The 20,256-nt window shown below is 40.5% G+C and overlaps 1 protein-coding gene across 5 annotated transcripts in view; it reads right to left on the reverse strand.

Moving 5' to 3' along the window:
• Window positions 1-20,256, reverse strand: part of LOC135897826 (uncharacterized) — a 237,810-nt gene that overhangs the window by 12,036 nt on the left and 205,518 nt on the right. For all 5 annotated transcript variants that reach the window (XM_065426534.1, XM_065426533.2, XM_065426532.2 and 2 more), the window contains 13 exons: window positions 18,330-18,470; window positions 18,002-18,083; window positions 17,239-17,762; window positions 16,988-17,129; window positions 16,622-16,753; window positions 15,565-15,685; window positions 13,597-13,751; window positions 9,736-9,849; window positions 7,261-7,392; window positions 6,937-7,002; window positions 6,766-6,843; window positions 6,250-6,404; window positions 5,493-5,572 (listed from right to left, as the gene is read on the reverse strand). In XM_065426534.1, the coding sequence (XP_065282606.1) occupies window positions 5,493-5,572; window positions 6,250-6,404; window positions 6,766-6,843; window positions 6,937-7,002; window positions 7,261-7,392; window positions 9,736-9,849; window positions 13,597-13,751; window positions 15,565-15,685; window positions 16,622-16,753; window positions 16,988-17,129; window positions 17,239-17,762; window positions 18,002-18,083; window positions 18,330-18,470 (1,922 nt within the window). The remainder of the gene's footprint in view (window positions 1-5,492; window positions 5,573-6,249; window positions 6,405-6,765; window positions 6,844-6,936; window positions 7,003-7,260; window positions 7,393-9,735; window positions 9,850-13,596; window positions 13,752-15,564; window positions 15,686-16,621; window positions 16,754-16,987; window positions 17,130-17,238; window positions 17,763-18,001; window positions 18,084-18,329; window positions 18,471-20,256) is intronic.

Genomic DNA, 20,256 nt, shown 5'->3' on the forward strand with positions numbered 1-20,256 from the left:
TTCATTTATGAATTGATGTATTTATATAATGTATGGGAATGACATGACTTGGAAAAATTAACAGCGCTAAGAACAGGGCCATATAAAAACAGGACAGCACACTATCATGTGTGTTCTCATTCGCAGGCCAGACTTGTTGCAGCCCAGATAACAGTGGAGATCACCTTTGTTTTCCAGCCAGATCTTCTAGTCAGTGGTACGGCCACGGCTACGTAGGGGAGAGGACGGGCACTATTTTGCAAGTTGCCTATCACTCAATCGCGCTTTCGGCATTGTTGGCATGCTATATTATTCTACATTAAAAAAAACAGCTACAAAGCTTTACGCTAGAACTTTGATAGTGTCATCTGGTGCAAATGTCACTAACTTTTGGTGACTTGCTGTCCGACTTGTTTGAAAAGATCTTTGGAAGTAACTTGCAATTATCGTAACGTAGTATTCACGCGCTGCATATTGTTATTTGATCACACTCGAGTACTGATGAAGCAGACAGTCCGAAGCAGGGCTGATGCCTGTTTAGAAGCCCTATAAAAATTACGGCAGCAAATGTTCGCAGTAAAATAAGGGCCACTAGCTCCGAAAGATTTGAAAGAGTTGTCTCCTGACACATATCTATTCTTAAAATTGCCGAGACGTTTAGTTAGGATGAGCTCTCTGCAGCAAACAGCATGTGTTAGGACGGGGTAGGTGACATTGAGGTAATGAATGAAACCGTAACTAGGCTGGCTTCTGGGACAGCAATTGAAGTGGGAGGTAAGACACCAAGGAAATCCGTAGGCAAGCTCTCCCAAGTAACAAAGGACCTAATAAAGAAGCGACAAAGAATGAAAGTGTTCAACTGAAGTAATAAGATAGAATTCGTGGAAGTTTGAAAACTGATCAACAAGGAGAAAATAAGGGATGTGAGAAAGACTGAGGAAGCCATAAAAATGGACGCTGCATGAAATCACTGAGAAGGAAACTTGGCATAGGACAAACCGAGATGTATGCGCAGAAAGATAAGCAGGATAATATCATCAGCAATCTCGAAGGTATCGTAAACGCAGTGGAATAATTCTATACTGACCTGTAAGTACCCAGAGGAGCCACGATACCTCCATTCGAAGCAGTAATGAATAGGTTGCACAGACTCCTTCTATAACTAGCAATGTGGTTAGAAGGGCCTTGCAAGACATGAAATAAGGAAAAGCGGCAGAAGATGGAATAACAGTCGATTTAATCAGAGATGGAGGAGACATAATGCTTGGAAAACTGGCGGCTTTCTATACGAAGTGTCTATGGACTTCAAGGGTCCCAGAGAACTCGAACAACACCAACATTATACTAATACACAAAAAGGGAGCTGTTAAGTTATAGTCTGATTAGCTTACTCCCAGTATTATGTAAGATATTCACCAAGATAAATTCCAGTAGAATAAGGTTAACACTGGACTTTAGTTAACCAAGGAAACAGGCTGGCTTCAGGAAGGGATACTCTTCAGGAAGGATAATCAGGTAATCAAGAAATCCGCAGGGCACAATAAGCCTCTCTATATGGCTTTCATAATTATGAAAAGGCATTTGATTCAGTAGAGATACCAGCAGTCATAGCGGCATTACGTAATCAAGAAGTACAGGCCACTTACATAAATATCTTGGAAAATATCTACAGATATTCCACAGCTGCCTTAATTCTCCCCAAGAAAAGTAGGAAGATACCTATAAAGAAAGGGGTCAGACAAGGAAACACAATCTCTCCAATGCTATACACTGAGTGTTTGGAAGAAGTATTAGAATACCTCAGCAACCTTCGGTTGGCAGATGACATTGTCCTGTTAAGCAACACTCGAGAAGACTTACAACAAATGGTTGAGGACCTTAGCAGAGAGAGAGAGAGTGTGTGTGTGTGTGTGTAAGCGTGAGGTTGAAGATTAATATGCAGAAGTCAAAGATAATGATGAATAGCCGGGCAAGAAAACAGGAGTTCAGGAACGCCAGTCAGCCTCTAGAGTTTGTGAAGGAGTACGTCTACCTAGGTCAATTACTCACAGGGAACCCTGATCATGAGAAGGAAACTTACAGAAGAATAAAATGAGCTGGAGCGCATACGGCAAACATTGTGAACTCCTGACTGGAAGCTTGCCGTTATCATTGAAAAGGAAGGTGTACAATCAGTCCCCTTTACCGGTGCTGACATATGGGGCAGAAACTTGGAGACTGACGAATAACCTTGAGAACAAGTTAATGACTGCGCAAAGAGCAATGGAACAAAGAACGTTAGGCATAAAGTTAAGAGGCAGAAAGAGAGCGGTTTGGATCAAAGAGCAAATGGGTATAGCCGATATTCTAATTCACTTTAAGAGAAAAAAAAATGGAGCTGGGAAGGTCATGTAATGCGTAGGTTAGATAACCGGTGGGCCATTAGGGTTACAAAATGGGTGCTAAGAGAAGGGAAGCGCAGTCGAGAATGGTAGAAGACTAGGTGGGGGCGATGAAATTAGGAAATTAGTGAGCACCACTTGGAATCAGCACAGGACAAGGGTAATAGGAGATGGCAGGGAGAGGCCTTCGTCCTACAGTGGATATAAAATAGGCTGATGATGATGATGAGGTGAGCCTCAGCTAAACAAGTGGCCACGGCTGTCTGGTGTTGAGCGATCGGGCAGGGACGAGATGCTCTGCCTATGTCCATAATTATCCTGCCGACTTCATTATTGATGCCTTTTATGCACGTCCCCTACTCCTCGTATCCATCGCTCCACTCCCCTTCTTAACAATCTTTTCTGTTAGTCACTGTCGCACTCTTCAACATTCAACAGTCTGTTGAACGGCGCGGCGGCTGCTATGATTCCTATATTTCTATTTCTGCATGGATTTTCAGGCCATTCACCTACCTTCCCTCCCACCTGTTTGTTGTAACAGTTTCGTAGCTTTTCTGAGCCAACACCCCAGTCCTTGATATATTTTGCCGCGCGTAAATCGGTGTTCTGTAGGTATTTCTTTCTTGTCCTGTTCTAGAGCGAAGCTTTTTCAAGCGAAGTTTTCTTTGCCTCTTCCTTCGACTTTCCCACAGCTGCTGCAGCTCTGGCTGTCTTGCACGCCGCGTTGGGGATGGTTCAGAGCATGTATACACGTGGGAGGAGTGTGGCAGAGAGGCAAGGAGACACGAGAAGCTAGTTTGGACATTTGCATCACGTCGAATGTGCACAATGCCCTCTGGAGTTCCCTGGGTGTCGATCACCACATTAGCCTCTTGACAGCTGTAATTATCTGTGACCCCCCGAAAAAGCACTGCAGAAATTGCAGCGCTTACCACTATACTATACTCAAGTCCAGATGGAAGTTAGATAGATTGGTCGAGAGGAGGCAAGGAATGTCATGAAACGAGTGAATAACAATTTGCCACTCTTCGCTCGCCGTTGCCATACAAGGGCGGTTAGGGAAAAGGTGACGTGAGAAGGCACGGAAATGCTATTACTATAGACACGACAGGCGGTTGCGGGCAAACCAAATAAACGTAAGTTCAAGAAACGGTGACATGACAACCCCCCTTCTCCATTCGGACCACCACTAGCCCTTGCCTTGCTTTCACATTCAAGCTTTTCCTTTCATTAATGTGGCTTTTTCGGAGCCCACCTCCTGAAACTTTCTCCTGAAACTCCTGAAAAGAAAAGGGGGGGGGGCGGTTCGACCACCACCTCCCCTGGCTACGCCAATGGCGCACCCAATCAATCAGTACTTCAACATTACATGCAGTTTAGTTTTGCTTAGAGTCAACGCAAAATTGTTTGTTGTTGCCAAAGCAGCTCTCTGTTATATGCAAATTATGATATATTGTGTTAGTATAGGTTAATATAGTAGTGTCGTTGGCTATACTCGCAGAAAACTTTCAATGGATATGAAGGGAAAGTTGCAGAGGCAAAGCGCGCAGAAGTGAGAGCACTCCTGAAAAGTGTCCCGCATTTCAATTCCCGGTAGTTTGGGCTGGGGAACACAAAACAAACACATTACAGTGAAAGCTCGTTAATTCGAACTTCAATAATTCGAATTTATGGATAATTTGAACTGTACGATTTGGTCCGGCCAAGCTCCACAGAAGTCTATGTATAAAAAAGTCCGTTAATTCGAACGCGAGAAGGTTCCCTCACGGATAATTCGAACTACGCTCGCCTGACACACGGCCAGAGAAGCGCGCCTACTGCCTACACACAAGGCTGTATTGCCTCCGAAACGGAGAGAACGGCGAGAGAAGGCAAAATCGGAAAAAAAATCTAACCGACGCGGGGTCAGCCAGAAGGCAGCGGCGGCTGCCGCCTCTCCGTTCTACGTAACCTCCGAGAATTCTTGCCCGTTGCGAATGTCGGAGGCTTTGCAAATCTCGTACAGCTGCTAATGCTGTGTGGAGATGGCACGGCAAGCTCCAAAACACAGCGAATCAAGTACGTCGCAGCTGCGCTTGCAATCAAGAACCAACGAATGAGGGCCTTCGCCACCTTCACATGTTCAGCGTCTTTGTCTCGGCAGTCTTCATCGGTTGTGCACCTCTGTTTTCAGCTTAGGAGGTACCGGCCGTCGCGATTCATTGTGATGGTGTTAAGCCTCGGCTAACGTTCGTTTCGGTGGACATCGGTGGTGTGGCACAGTCGGACCCAGAGCTTCGACTTGAAGATGGCGTGTGCCGCGGGCACACGCCATCACTTTCTGACACGCCAAATTTCTGACATGCCCTACTGCTTCCAAATCGCAGTGTACGGTTGCCCTCCTTCACTTTCGTTAGTTCGAACTTTCGTTAATTCGAACTGAAGCGGCTTCCCCTTGCGGTTCGAATTAACGAGCTTTTACTGTATTAGCAAAGATTAAATAAGACAGAGCACACCACTGAGTGAAAAGGTTTGCTTATTTCTTGGCTTTTCCCTTCCACATCTGGGGAAGTGCGAAACTGTTGCACGTGGAAGCTGCATGGTTTGAGCGTCTGTTCCAAGCAACCAAAAGCACTGTCAAATGCTGCCGAACTACTTGGTGCGGTAACACATGTGTAGCAGCCATGCTCCCGTAGCCTGCCCTTCATAGCCGCGGAATGTTGTCCGCGAGTATAGTTTCATTTCACTTAATGAGTCACATTAATTATGTGTATTCAATTTGTAATGTCTTCGGCTAAGTCAATTTGTTCAATAAGTTACAGCCTGACCAAAGTACGAAGCTTTATGTATGCCTGTTGTGCTTTTGGTGTACATTCAGTGCGCCAAAAGAAAAATATAACACAGACAAGTTTCTCTGAGTTCATTATAGCTGCCTTGAATATTCTGATGGTGTGCATTACTGTTATGATGGATTTTATTGTTTCTTTCATTAATAAGTATCACTTTTAGCATTTAGCCCTTTGTAAAAATGTCTGTGGTAACAGCACTTACACTGAAATATCTACATGCCTAGTACAACAGCATAGAAATAATTATGGTACATACTATTCCTTACTATGTAGTACTATGTAATGTTCTGCATTGTCTACTCACTTTGTTGCGGTTTTGTCAACCAAAGCAGCCCTGTTCTGCCTTCACTGGTCTGGTATGTGAGGGGAATTTTCCAAATGTACCTGAAATTTTAATATATGTGAAGATTAACATCAGAAGTATCATTTCACGAAACGTTATTCAGACTTTTAAACAGAAAATAAAGGATGAAGTTGAATCAGGTTAGACCAGCAAATCATTCTTTTGAAATTCCATTTTCATACATTTGCAGACAAAGGTTATTACATTAGACAAAATGAAGAGCAAGCTTCGCTTTCTTAAATTTTGCCCCAAATCCTCAGCACCAGTGTGTCAGAGTAAATCTCATAGATTTCAAAGTATTCTCCTGTATTTGGCCAATTTTTGGTACGGGAACAGTTCTCAAAATTAAAAAGGTTGAGGCTCTTGTTCCTTTAGGATACAACAGAGCCCTCCTTTACTGACAAACAATTGACTAGACCTGAGTGGATGTCAGAATACATGAAATCATGGCGAGTTGATTCAGAAACTTCAAAGCAGCTTGGCCACCCATTTTCTGTCTTTGTACCTTTTCTGGCTTACCATGCCTGCTCTCACAGTAACAGTTGCATTTTTGCTATTGCAGAAAGTTCATTTGCTATAGTACAGCTCAACTTATTATTATTCACCTTTAGTGTCCTTTTAAGTAAAACTAATCAGGACCCCCTCCTTTGTTTTTTTGTTTATTTTTGTTTTTGTTTGCTTGATATTGGCTTTATCAAGTAATTGAGACTTCACTTACTTAAATGGTGTTGGCTTGCGGTTCATGGCAGTGTCCGGATCTATCAAAAATTGTGACTGTCTCACACTGAAACTGTGTCCATTTCTTTCCACAGAAACAAGAGGAAATCCCATTTGCTTGGTCCAGCTTTCCATGATACTAGTTATGCTCAAGCCCTAAATAACAAGTGAGCCATGAGTAAATGAAAACAAAAACTGAAACGTGACAATATGAACTGCTCTTTGAGATGAAAGCGAAATCTTTAGGTCTTGTTCAATCATCTGAATCCATTCTCATCACACAAAGAGTTAAAGGAAAATTTGCAAAGCAATGTCATCACTTGTAAAACATGCACATTATGAAACAAGCGATGATTTAATGCAATTTCCTGCTTCTTGTTTTTTTTTCAACAAATAATTGTGATCTTCCTTGTTCTCTTTTGCGCCACCTTTGATACTTAACTACTTTTATACAAGAAGCAAAATTTATTATTGCTTGCACTAATGATATACATATATAGTAAACATAATCACTTACACTAGATGATGATGCCTCAAGTTCATCCCAGAGGTCAAATGTGATAGTATTTGCAAACTTGTGCTTTTTCAGATATTTCTGGAGACAGAAGGCAAAAAATTAGCTTACTGTTCAGCATGACATACAGGTAGGTACAGAGGAGCCTAGAAGCAAAGGAAGGTTGCAACTTACAGCAATGCCATACCGAAAGTCATCTTTTGACATGAAGTCTTCTAACATGCGAAGGACTGATGAGCCCTGTAATGTACAATTTGATTATTATAAACATTGCCTTCGCAGTGCAGCACTTGGACTTTCTTTCGTGCACTCGGCATGCATAATAGAATGTAGACAGGAAAAATAACGTTCCAAATTTGTTTAGAACTTTCCACGTTCTTAATTGCTTAGAATGTGTCTCCCATAATCGCTGCTATAGATTTTACTTGCTGAAGCTTTTATAATTAATATTAGAACAAATATTTTGCTGAATATAATTGTAATAATGAATTGTCTCACCTTCGCATACGATATCACATCAAAGAGTGATGATATTTCGCTTGGGTTATTAACATGTTGTATAATTGGGTGGGAAGATATCACAGAATCTGCTTCAAGAACACCAGCTAAAACATTTGTAAACAAAGCATCCTGGAATGAAGCAAAACAGTAAGGACAAACAAGATATTTAGACGTGAGCAAGTAATAAAATAAACGAAAATGCTATTTTGTACTTTCATGTTTGCCAAAAGAAGTGTGGCATGGCATGTATGTGAAAATATTGAGGAAAATTAAGTATATCATCGTTCTCCTTATCCAGGCCCAAACACCAGATTTTGGCTCAAAGCATGATTTGCAAGTCGCTATACAATGAAGTTACATGGGACTCAGAAGTCTTCAGGCTTAGTCACTGATTTGTTGCCACTGCACTTCAGTTTACTTTGATGGTACGTACAAGAAAGAAATGGGTAACACAAAAACAAAAATTGCACCGTAATTTGTTTGCACGGTAATTTTGTTTAGAGTGCAGATAAAGAAAATAAAGCCGAAAAAGAAAAAGAAGCCTGCCTGCTGCTACAAACATTAGGCATGTTTTATGTTTTGTCTATGGTTTGATAGTTGGCCCTATTGGATGTACGATATGGGGAGCATGTGGTACGACGATGCACTGCCACGCAGGGAGCGAAGATTACTATCATGAATGTTGTGGCAGCGGAAGTAGAGCGAAACACTGCGCTGGCTTATGTTGTAGCTTTGTAATGTCATGTATGAAATTTTGTGTTGTTGGTTGCCCAATGAAGTATTTTTAATGAGCACTTGTCCTACGTACCCTCCTTTGTGAATGTGTCCTCTCTGCGCTACCTTCAATTCCAAGTAAGTATTTTAACAGTCCATTAGGAATAACATGTTTTCATTTCTCCATGCAGCTGTACCTCCATGGTGAGCTGTATTGCAAACTGGCAGTTTTCCCTGTGTGTACTACAGTAGTACATGTTTTCTGACATCATAGAGCCTGCTTATGCACACTTATAACGTCATCAAAACTTGCCTTAATGCATTTAGGATAATTTGCGTCCCGTTCATTTTTTTTCGACTGTGCTACTGCCTTCTGGCTCTCTGCATAACTGATTATTTGCTCGACCTTCACCATGCTTACTTCAGCACATGCTGTTTACGTTTATAGTGCTTGCTAGTTTCTAACAGCTCAAAGTATCACCATGAAATGTTGAGGAGCTAGGGAACGCCTGTGGTGCATAACCACAGTAGGGGATTCGCCATGAATTGGGAGGTTAAGAGAAACGAACAAGACAAGGTGAACTAACAATTTCGAAGTTGTCACAGATAAATATTCTAGGGTGCAGGAAAAAATAAAAATATAAGCAATATCAATTAAAAATGCTAAATAAAGAAAAAGAGAAATAAAAAAAACAATCTATCAATGTACTTGCCTGATGTACACTATGAATGAAAAAAAAATTGAGCAGCATTTCGAGTTGGGCTTGGTGGTTGTTCATCGTTACAGGGGAACAGCACAAGAACAGGATGAAGATGAAGTGAGGCACAAATACACACAAAGAGTTGCGTTTTCCTTCTTTGTGCCTCACTTTGTATTTGCCATATTCCTGTGTTGTTCTACTGCAACAATGAGAAAGAAAGCTATCCTGAGTGGGTTAATGTAAGGGTTAAATGCAACGCAGGAAGTTTAGAGAATCTGTACGCATTTATTTAACATTCCTATGTTTTCAAGTGTAACCAGGCGCTGTGATTTAAATTTTGATATGAACTGGCATTTCTGTGCTTGCCCACAAGGTAATGTGTGCAGCATAAAAGTTCATAGGAGTGGCAGAACTGTGTATTAGGCACAACAAGTGTGGACTAGTTTATGCGTGCACATGTATATGGAAATCGGTTTAGCTTATGGTTTCATGGATCCAAGCTGCATCTAGAAACCAACACTCTTCTGAGTCCACCTTGAAGTAGATGGAAAGGGGTGCTTAGAAATCAGTATCGTTAGTGTACACTTCTATGTCGACATTTGTGTGCTGCAGCCACTTTCCATTCCATATGCTCGAATGACAACGCTTGCATTCTTCTTGCACATTGAAAACTTGCCCAATTTGTCGGAGTTTTAGCACTTTATGTCAACATTTGAGCTCCTGGAGAACTCTCCGATGAACACATGCTGAAATCTGGATTTTTTGACAAAACTGAATGCACATTCATGCAGGTGAACACATAGCAATGTAGTGTCAGGCTGGCTTGGAACGGCTGCATAATAAATAATGCCAGTACATTGATGGCGGCACTGTTGCTGTGGCTCTATGCCTGTTTTAGGTGTCACACACTTCCTATAGGAAAATGTACAGAATGTTGCTGCAAAGAATGTGATAACATTATCTCAGAATGCTTCCCAGCTACTGTACTAATGTATGCTGATTCAGAATTTAGTGTGTTCAGTGCATGCTTATAAAGGTTAATAAAAGACCAACTCACAGGTTCCCACTCAGGACTAGCATAAGCCATGCCTTTGTATTGGATGTAGCTGGCAAAGCCTTCATTGAGCCAAAGGTCATCCCACCATTCCATTGTAACCAGATTTCCAAACCACTGCAAGTTTGAGTAAAAATATGTGATATACAACCCAAATTCAGGGCATTAAAAGTTGCAGCTAATAGTGATGGCCCTACCAATAAATATCACAATGCTTTACCGAATGACACAATATTAACCATACATCTCATCTGCAAATACGTAAATTTGGCTTCTGTTAACCTGACATTAGTGCATTCAACCATGCTGCAAAGTCCCAATAGGAGCACAGAATATTTTTTGGTGGAAAAACTTTATTATTTTAACATCAATGTAATAAAAATTGAACAATTTTAGCTAAAGGTAATCACTGATGGGCACACTATGCGTGCCTACAATCAAGCTAACAGTACTAACGATGTTTTCAATACTGGAGAGCATGCATGCCAAATGCAAGGTCCATGAAGATGTAAAACAACAACACAAGTAAAGTATGGTAACTCAAGATGACAACACTGGGGGGTAGGGTTGAGAGCAGATTCTTGATAATAACATATGCATGGAGGCACAGGAAACTCTAAATCACGACGAGGAACAGCATGATAAAAAGAAATATGGGCTTTGTAAGGCTTTTACGGCAAACTATTATTTCAGATTTCTCTTACATATTTCACTGATTCTAGTCGTTGACAGCTTCTGTACAATTATGGCAGACTAAGCTGCACTCGGGCAGGAATTGTCTCCCATGTACAAGAATATTTAGACAACACTTAGCAATATATGTTGGCGCTCACAGATTGTCTGCCCAGTGCCAAGTTTCAAGTGCAAATACTAAAGCTATTATCACAGGATATCCCAGCAGTATGAAAGTTTATCTCATTTCTTTGCAATGTTAGATTAATGGAAGTCGAATGTACTGAGGATCAGAGACATTCAATGTAGTATAATATACTACATGATAATATAGATGCTTCTCATTCAGGTGTTTCCTTTCACTGTACAGTGTTATAGGAACCTTGTGCAAACAACGTATCAAGTATGTTCAATGTGCCAAATTTATGGAACTGCTTCAGAGGAGAAATAGCTTGACCCTGTCTTTACCCAATGTCTTCACCCTACTTTTATTAGCATGCAGAGTTATAGTGTGCAATTTACTTTGCTGCAATATTTAGTTCAACTAGTCAAAGGCACCTCTAAAGTAGTGTGTCCTTGTCTTTGCATGCCAGATATCCAATAATTTCATTCAATGTAAGCAATATAAATAAATAAATGTATTGATATTTACATGTTACCATATTTTTATATGTAGAAAGCAAAAATATTTGTAATACTGTACTAATCTTACATTCTTTTTTTTCACAGCATAACATCTTAGTTTAGCTTAATCGGACTGCAGAGTATACACTCTAGCTTAAGTTAGACATCACACTTGCAATCTTGATTTGATTTGACTACTAAGAGCAAATCAACATTGCTGAAAACATTTATCAAGTAATAAGCAAGAAGCTCTTTTGCTTTCAGTTATCTATGTTATGCAAAAATACATCCTTGCATGAAAAAAGAATGCTGGCCATGAAAGTGCCATTTCTTTATGAAACCAACATTAAAGAAATGCTGGCAGGCACAGAGGCAATAACTTCTTGCATTTAGATTACTGTAAATACATTTTCTAAAGAAAAGCAAAGTGTAATAGGCACACATGAAAGTAAAATGATATACTTTTTATTGAAATATCATTTTATTTGAATGCTTTTGTTATCTAGGTGCAGAGTACTTTTGTCAATATCCCACTTACACAGTAATTTGATGTCTCACCCTCACAATACTTTTGTCAACATCTTACTTGTTACCTCACAAATGACACTGCTACACTAATAAGGATCTGCAGTATATGTATTGCAGTGGCTATAAGTAGCACTGGGAATAATTAATCAGGACAATGGAAGCCACATTTGGCATAGAAAGACAGATGAGGAGCCATTTCATAATATTATCCAAAGTAAACTATTTTAATGATAATAAATGCTTTCGTCAAATGTTGTTCAAACAGTTATGTTGAGTGAAAATTCTTGTAAAAACGATGGAACAATTTGAAAGCCATGATTTCAATCCAGGTTTTTCATAATTTTTCTTTTACTGCAGGGCAGCAGTGAATGGCCTGATAATTGTGTTTACAGCTTTCACTTACTAGCCCTTGACACATAAAGTACACCCTCCTTATAATGACGTTGCTTTACTCAAATTACCGCTTAATTCAGTGTTTGTGGTTTTCACTGCAGTGAACATTTGGGGCCAAGTTATCCAAAAAGGAGTGTCATTAAACTTTGCTTATTAATTTACGGTGTAAGTGGTGGTTTGCATTTATTCTTATCAATTTGCACAGACAAAAAGTGTTGTGGAGGTCATTCCACCAAGAGGCAACAGCTCCTTGGGAATATGACTGTATTGTGCGATAACGAAAAAGTGAGGCAGCTGCTCATACGTACCAATAGAATTTACCATTATCACTAATAATTTCTGTGCATATACTGCTCTCAGTGCCCTATGTTCCTTTGCAGGAATAAAATAATGCCAGAATGTGAAAACAAAGACGACCAAATTCATAGCTGTAATGAGCTGTACGAGCATGTGCATTTGAATGTTGTAAGTTGGGCTAGTTGGTTGCCGGCATTACGTAACATGGTTAGGAAGATAAAGATATAAACATAAGCTGCAAAAACCAGTGCTGGAAACATGGCTGCACAAGAAACATGGAAGCACAAACTGCACAGGACCAATGCCTGTCCTGTGCAGCTAGTGTTTATGTCTGTCTTAGTGCTGTAACTATGTTTCATGTGCATCAGGTTGTCAGCAAAATCCTTGTGGAAGATTTCAAGTCCTATGTGCTTGCCAAGGTGGACGTTGAATGAAGAAACTCTTAACTTTGTGCCGGGTGGCAAAGAAGACGTTGCTAATGAAGAACCTCCCAAACTACCCTCGGCATTGCAGACACGAACCATACCCCATTTGCTTCGAAACAAAGTAAAGTGCAGTGGCAGTGAGGAGAGCTTTATCCTGTGCACAGAACCAACCGCCAGATGCTACTTGCACCTTTCTTTGCTCCAGTATGATATGCTGTCATGTTGGAACTGTCAAGTGTTTTGTAACGGCACTGCCTTCAGTTGCAGTGGCACTGATAAATACGAGGACAACCACATGAGCATGAGCAAAGGAACATCTGAGAACACTGCCAAGCACAGCTGCATGCTGGGGTTGTTCTGCTACCACGTCTCCTCAGAACAAAACGTGGCTGCAGTCACCTAGTCAGTAACTTCCTCAGCTTTATATACAGTTTGCAAGCCTCCACATTGTTGCACTGCATTTACTTCATTATGGCTATTTTAAGGCACCTCAGCCTTTTCCAAAATCCCTCTTACAACAAAGTTTCCTTTTCTGCCTGAAGGCCTTTGCTACAATGAGGGTTTACTGCATGTGCATTTGTATTTTCACAATATAAAAGTGACACGTGTGCAAAAGAAACACAACCAGGAAGCTGTGGGTAGGCTTCCTTAACTCTAGCATGCAGAGTAAAAGAATCAGGTGCTATATGTCATCAACACTGCCTGGGGTTGACACATGCATTTATGTATTTGCATTAAGGATCAGTGAGCTGTGCAAAATTTTGAAAAATTGCAAAAATTACTGAACTTGCCTGTGTGCTTTGTTTTGTACAAGCAAAAGTAAAAAAGAAAGAAATAGCTTTGATATTATAGCAAAGAACACCTTTGCATGAAGACAACAGATTACATGAAACATTTTGAAATTTAGTCACTGGGAAAAGCTTACCATGTGGGCGATTTCATGTGCAATGATACGACATATTGTCATTAGGTCAGAGGTCGATGATGTTGCTGGGTCATAGAGAAGCCGAGCCTCTCGAAATGTGATTAATCCCCAGTTTTCCATTGCTCCAGATGAAAAGTCGGGAATGGCAATTAAATCTGTCAAAGGATAGAGACATATTTCACAATGGCAAATATAAAATGCTGAATGCAGCTAACACTAAAGATACCTGAAGCCCCCAATTCGGATTTGCTTACATCACAAGCCTCTTTTTGGTTTGGTTTATTTATTTTCTTGGCCAATGAACTTTAACAGTACTGCCTTCCATTCTGTTATGTCCAGGGAGAGCTTCTGTGCATATTGTGTGGGGGCAGAGAATTGTGGCAATATAACTGAAACAGCTAAAATTTGGCACACAACTGCTACAATGTAATGAGCAAGCATCTGTTATAGATTAAAGGGGCCTTGCAACATCTTTTATAAAAGGTGCAAAATGTGCCCAGTATTGAAGGGCATAGCCTCCCGAATCTGTCCCACAAAATGCCCATTTTATTAATGGAGGTATTGGCAATCAAGTGCTGCTGTTTTGTGCTCTCGTGGCTTTCCCCTCTTTTTTATCATTGCTATTGCTCGTACAGCTGTGAGCTGTGGCCACACAGGGGAACAGTGCCCACCGTGTTCCACCTGTTACAGTTCCAAACTTTTGTATTCACACGACTTCAAAATTATTTGAAGCGGCCCTCCCTCGTGCTGCCTTTTTCTGATCAGTGCAATGGTATGATTTACAGCCACCAGACAGCAGCACAGCCCTATCAGTGATGAAACTTTTCCGCTTTCGCTTTTGCCAAAGACAGTGCTTAGTTGTGCCATTTAAACAAACCTGACGAGTAGCCATCACATTTACTCATGTGTACGAGTAAGTTAAGAAAGTGGTGCAGATATTAAAAAGTTTCAGGAAAGGCTGAAAGCCTTTATAACAAAATTACGGGCAGGCTCTCTAGCTACATATAGGAATAACATTGATAAATTCAATTCAAACTACTTTTAGTCATTTTCCACATTATTTCTTGACATTTAAAGCAGCACAAAGTTCTAAAGTAAACCATTACTATTGTTTTTTTTCCTGTGTGTCTAAGGTTTAAGACGTTTGTTCTAACGCAGAAGACTCATTCGATGTTCATGATTACGTTGCGCTGAGTTTTAAACTGGTGAAAAGATGACGAACAATGGAAGAAGGGCGAGGACGGACGAAGCTCAAGCTACTAAGCCTTTATTTTTGTTATAGAGCACATTATTATACAAAGTTACTGCGTACACAAAGAGCTGGTAGTTCGCACTTCGTCTGTCCACATCCTTCTTCCTGTCTTCGTCATGTTTTTGACAGTGTAAAACTCGGCCCAACGTAATCACGAGCGTGCACCAACTAGCCTCTTTCATCGCTTTACTCATTCAATGGCTTCAACGACGCAAAGGAAGACAGCTTGAGTTGCAAGCAATATTGATGTATCTTTCTATGAAGCTTTGAAGCGTTCACTGGCAGTAATTTTGTTCCTTTAGGCACATTGGGGTACTACTTGGATAGTGAGCAATTTTTAGCTTATTCCAACTGGTTGTAGTGCTTAGTTCAGTTCTGACCGAACAAGCACTCATCTTGCAATAATATAGTATCAGCTTTGAACAAGCGCCTAGCTTAGTACTTTACAGTATGATCACACAGAACTCAAGTCTTCTTGTAGGCAAGCAAGCTATACATAATGTTCATTTTCTTTCTTGAATGTTTTCTTTGAAGAGCTTTACACTAAAAGATGCAAGTGGCTTGAGTACCCAGGAATCAAAAGTAGATTCAAATTGAGTTTCTCAGCTACCCAGGGGCTTGCGTCTGCAAGCAGTGTGCGTTTTTTTTGTCTCAGTGTGTTATATACGTGCTAAAACGAGACAAGTAACTACTTGTATATCAGCTAGTAAACTCACCTAGTTTGGGCAATGGATACCTTATTCCAAAATACTCCTCGAAGTAGGTTAAAATTTTCAGTGCAGCTTGAAGTGCGTAATGAGCTTTATCAATTTCTTCTTCTCTGGCATAAACTTTCACCTGTTAAAAAAAGTACATTTTTGATTTACTACATTATGGAACATTATTACATTGCACATAGAGCCTTTGTAAAAAGTACGTGGACTACCGCAACAGCCCCTGACCGCCAGGCTGACTCAGTCTGTTTAAGGCAGTTCATATGATATGTCATGTTTAATTGCCACGGGAAACGAAGAGAACTCTCGTACTAATTATCTAGAGTCTGGAGTGTCAGGAGCGCCTGGGAATCCCACCACACAGTGGAAAGACATATTGGTAAGGCACGGAGTAGGTTGTGTACTTTTGACAAAGGCTGTACATCTGTGCCACCACAAACATATTGCAGAAGAGAGAGGTTCAGAGAATCTAGACAAACGAGCAAGAAAACAAGCATGTGCAAACGTTATTATAAATTATTCTCACAATGTATAGAGTGGCAGTAGCTGCAGAATGAAAATGGGTTGTTTTAGCTCGACAGCGTATCGAGCATGATGCTCGATACGCTGCACTGTTGTGCTGCCACTACGGACCAGCTGCAAATGTGCTGGGGTGTGGGTGGAGCCTGTCCAGGACCACTTTGCAGTAGCAGATCACACAGTGTATTGTTTAGCGCTGTGCTTTGTTCTGAAAGGACACCGACACACTACAGAATGTTATGGTGGCATGCAAATGTGGATTGCGGCATTTCGGGCAGCACATAGGGTCATAGAACCTAATGCCGCACTTTTCTTGTTGCACCAGGCATTGATAATAAGGATAATTTTCTCTCTCTCTGCTGCACTGAGTTTCGCTATCCAGCGCAAATCACATTATATTTGAAGCATGGTGCTAAAGTACGAGGTGCTTAATCAGGTCAGTGAATGTGCAAAAAAAGTGTTACTATGCTTGTGCGAATAGAGTATTTGCTACATACAAATTCATTTTAAAGCCCACAATGAAGAACACAATGTTTCTTACCTCTATGCCATTCGAGCTGTTTCCAGAAATATTATGAAAATCACAAACAATCAATGCAACTAAATAAGTTGTCATTTTTACAGTCTTTTGAAACTGTGTGACTTGCAGGCCTGTTGTTGTTATCTCTTTGCCCTGCGTGAAAAAAGAAAGAAGCTGAAGGTTGCTGGTTAGTGCATATTGATGGTGCATAAATGAGCTGAAATACTGAAACAATATTATAAGTAGTGTTGTCATGTTAGTACATCATTTCACTCCTGTGGTTCATAAGAGTTTAATGCGAAAATTTTACCTATACTTGATTATTTTGGTATTGAGTTTAATTGCACATACAACATCATTCTTGTAATATTGCAGTTCCCTTCTTACCATGACAGGCATATTGGAGAGAGCAATGTATTCAGGATCGTGGATTATCTTGATGCTAAATGTTGCTTTAAATCTTGGTTCATCAAAGCAAGGAAATGCCTTCCTAGCATCTGTGGGTTCAAATTGTGTGGTTGCAAGGTACCTGCAACAAAAATGCGCTTATGTACTAAAGACCAGCTATGACTCTCACAGCAGCAGCAAGTACAATTACAACAAAGTTCAAAAAGGCCACGCTGGCTTTGCTGGTTAACCTTGTTTCATTGGCTCCAACAGGGTAGCTGCTCAGGTAGAATCCCCGCAGGTCTCTGGACAGAACGCCTTTGAACTCGTAATGTAAGCTGTAAGTCCCAACATCAGCAATATTTCCCAACTGCATCACATAAAGCTCATTGGGTTCATGAACAAACGTGCCAGACAGAGGAACCATCATCTTTGTTGACTCATCTGTCATGAAAGCAGATGTAATGCTGAGATTCCTGGCATGTACGTGAACACTCTTGATGGGTTTGAGGAGCTCCACTTGGATGTCCACTTGGCCCTGAAATGTGTGCAAGTCCAGGAAGGGCTGGATCTGAAGGTCATAGTGGACAGGCATGACATGGGCTGGGAGCCGTAGGTTTTCCCATGGCACATATTGGTATTCTTTCACCCAGGTGAGCACTGCTGCTGCAAAGAAGTTTCGCCAGCGAATATTTGCTCTAACTGTCTCAAGCACCTGGAGGCTAGTTCTCTTTCCTTTCCCCCCTTCAGGATATTCTTCGAAAAATTGCTCCACCTGGAAAAGACATACGGCACTATGTCTAAATGTGATCAAAAGGCAGAATGGGAAGACAGCTTCTACTTGACATGGCATCTTTATGGAGGCCGAGCTTCACTATAGCCAGCACCAGCAAGCCTATATTGAGCAAAAATGGCCCTCTGTCACACATTAGTAGCTGAGCTTCTCAGGCTTAATTTTATCCTACAATATGGAAAAATTGTAAAACCTTTTGCTGGTCAGTTTTTCAAACGTACCTTCTGAAGCTGTTCCTGTGTTGTGAAATGTTTACACACAGAAAACACTACTGCTCCCAGCTGTCTTTCATCAGAGGAGTACCTGAAAAGCACATATGTAACAAGTACCTCTTAATATTTCTATTCAATGAGTTTGAAAACAAGGACACCAGCCAAAAATTCAAAATAAAGGTTGTTAGCCCTGCTGCTATTACATCCGTCATATCTGCTACCCAAAGGATGTGCGTTTATATGAAGTGCAATAATGTTCATATTATAAAATGAAACAAGCTAAATTTGCTAAAAATACAGAAGTAGCTTTCAGCAGTTTGTAAAAAAGGCATTTTACCTTGATGCAAGGAGCTCCCAATTGTTCCTTATAAAATCCCAAGCTAAGGAGAGGCCAAAGTCTCTGGTCGCAAGGTGCTCCACGAGGACAGTAAAGTCTGCTCTCTTGATGACAGAGTCATCTAGGGACAATGTCAGAAGCCTAGAATGATGGAGAAAGTAAAGCATGAGGTAATTTGATTTTTGCTGTTCTATGTGGCTAGAAAGTCTGGTGTCCTATAAATTGAACTGACACAAAAAGCGTACTCTCATACACACGAAGCCTCTTAATGCTTTGTGTTGGTCATAATTCTGCTGGCTGCTAATGTTTAGGAAGTTGGAGAAGGCATCAAAACATGAAAGGTGGCATGGCAGCTATGGAATTCAGAGTAAGCTTCTTTGGCTTAATCTGCTAGAAATTATGAACAGTAGAGATATGCAGTGATATAGAAATAATGATTGAGCACAGTAAATCCAGCTAAACTACACAAAGCAAATGTGAACAAATATGTGAACTGCTTTACTGCTCACTATCATATGTTTCAAGCAGCTACAATCAACACACATAACCTCTACATATTTTTTCACGTTTTTCTCATGGTGTATAACACAATTGATCATGGTACATCAACAAGTTAAATCCAAATGTGAATGTGAGGAAGGAATAAGAACTTTTGGGCTCTCTATTACCTTTCCAAAGCAAAGTGAGTGAATTGCTGTATGTATTACTGTAACTACTATAGCAACAGTTTTGTCCGAGCAAGATAGAAGTTCACTGGAAGGTAGAGATTTGAAGTGATCAGCAGTGTTCAAATAAAGGAAACCTCAGCATGGAACCAACATTTCAACAAGGAGACTTGTCCTGATTATGCACCATGATGAAGACAAGTCCCTTGCTAAAATGTGGCCCAGGCTGAGACTTCTCTTGTTCAGCCACAATTGATCACTACATTTTATGACATTTCTATGTACTACCGGTGCTGATGCATGAAGTCATGCAAAAAATTGCACATTTTTGTGTGAAGCTGATTTGTATTTCAGGCAACTACATCAGCGAAGGTAGCAAATACTAGTGCTCCTGAATGCCCAAATGGCACCATTGTGTGCTTAATTTTTGTACTTGTACAGAGGCATCGCAGAGGGGACTGTTTTATGTTTCATTACACTTGATTCCTACACATATGTATTAGTGTAAGTTCAGTTTGAGCCTACCAACAAGCTTGATGCAACATGTTTGGACTACTACACATGCACACAATTCAATGCCTATTGATGTGAAGAGGTCACTGGCATTACCTAGTGGTCTAAGCCCCAGTTTTCGCAGAAAATAGTTTCAGGTCCTACTAGTACTTTCAGAAGGTTTATTTATATAATAGTAGTGCAACGTCATCTGTCACATGATATGCTGTTACATTTCTCATATGACAGTATTTATGTAACACTTGCCTTTCTATATGCAGTCACAACACATTCTACATATTCCATTTTGATACTCTATGGTAGTTAGTCCCACCAGAAACTGTATTCAGAAACTGCATGTATCATGAGAACGCTCTGAACAGTGCTCACAGTATGCAAAATATAAAAGTACATATACTCGAACCTCGTTATAACAAAATTGAAGGGGGCGCCATAATTGCTTCATTATATCCATTATTTCGTTATATCTATTATTGGTATTTACTACCATATAAGCCCAATGGTGTGCACAATTGTAAACATGGAAATAAAAAGACAGCTTTGCGGTACGTGGAACAGCTACATGGCTACGCAATAAATGAAATTTGAATAAAACAAATTTTCGCCATGCGCCACACGCGACATTTTAGTATCCGACATTCGCTTTCACTTTCTACTTGGCTTGTCGCAGTCGAGCAGCACATAACACGCAACACAGCGCTCTGCTGTGTGATAAAAAAAGCCAGCGAACTTCAGTATGTGGCTGTTTG

The sequence above is a fragment of the Dermacentor albipictus genome, chromosome 1 (genome assembly GCF_038994185.2).
Source record: "Dermacentor albipictus isolate Rhodes 1998 colony chromosome 1, USDA_Dalb.pri_finalv2, whole genome shotgun sequence".
Taxonomy (NCBI): domain Eukaryota; kingdom Metazoa; phylum Arthropoda; class Arachnida; order Ixodida; family Ixodidae; genus Dermacentor; species Dermacentor albipictus.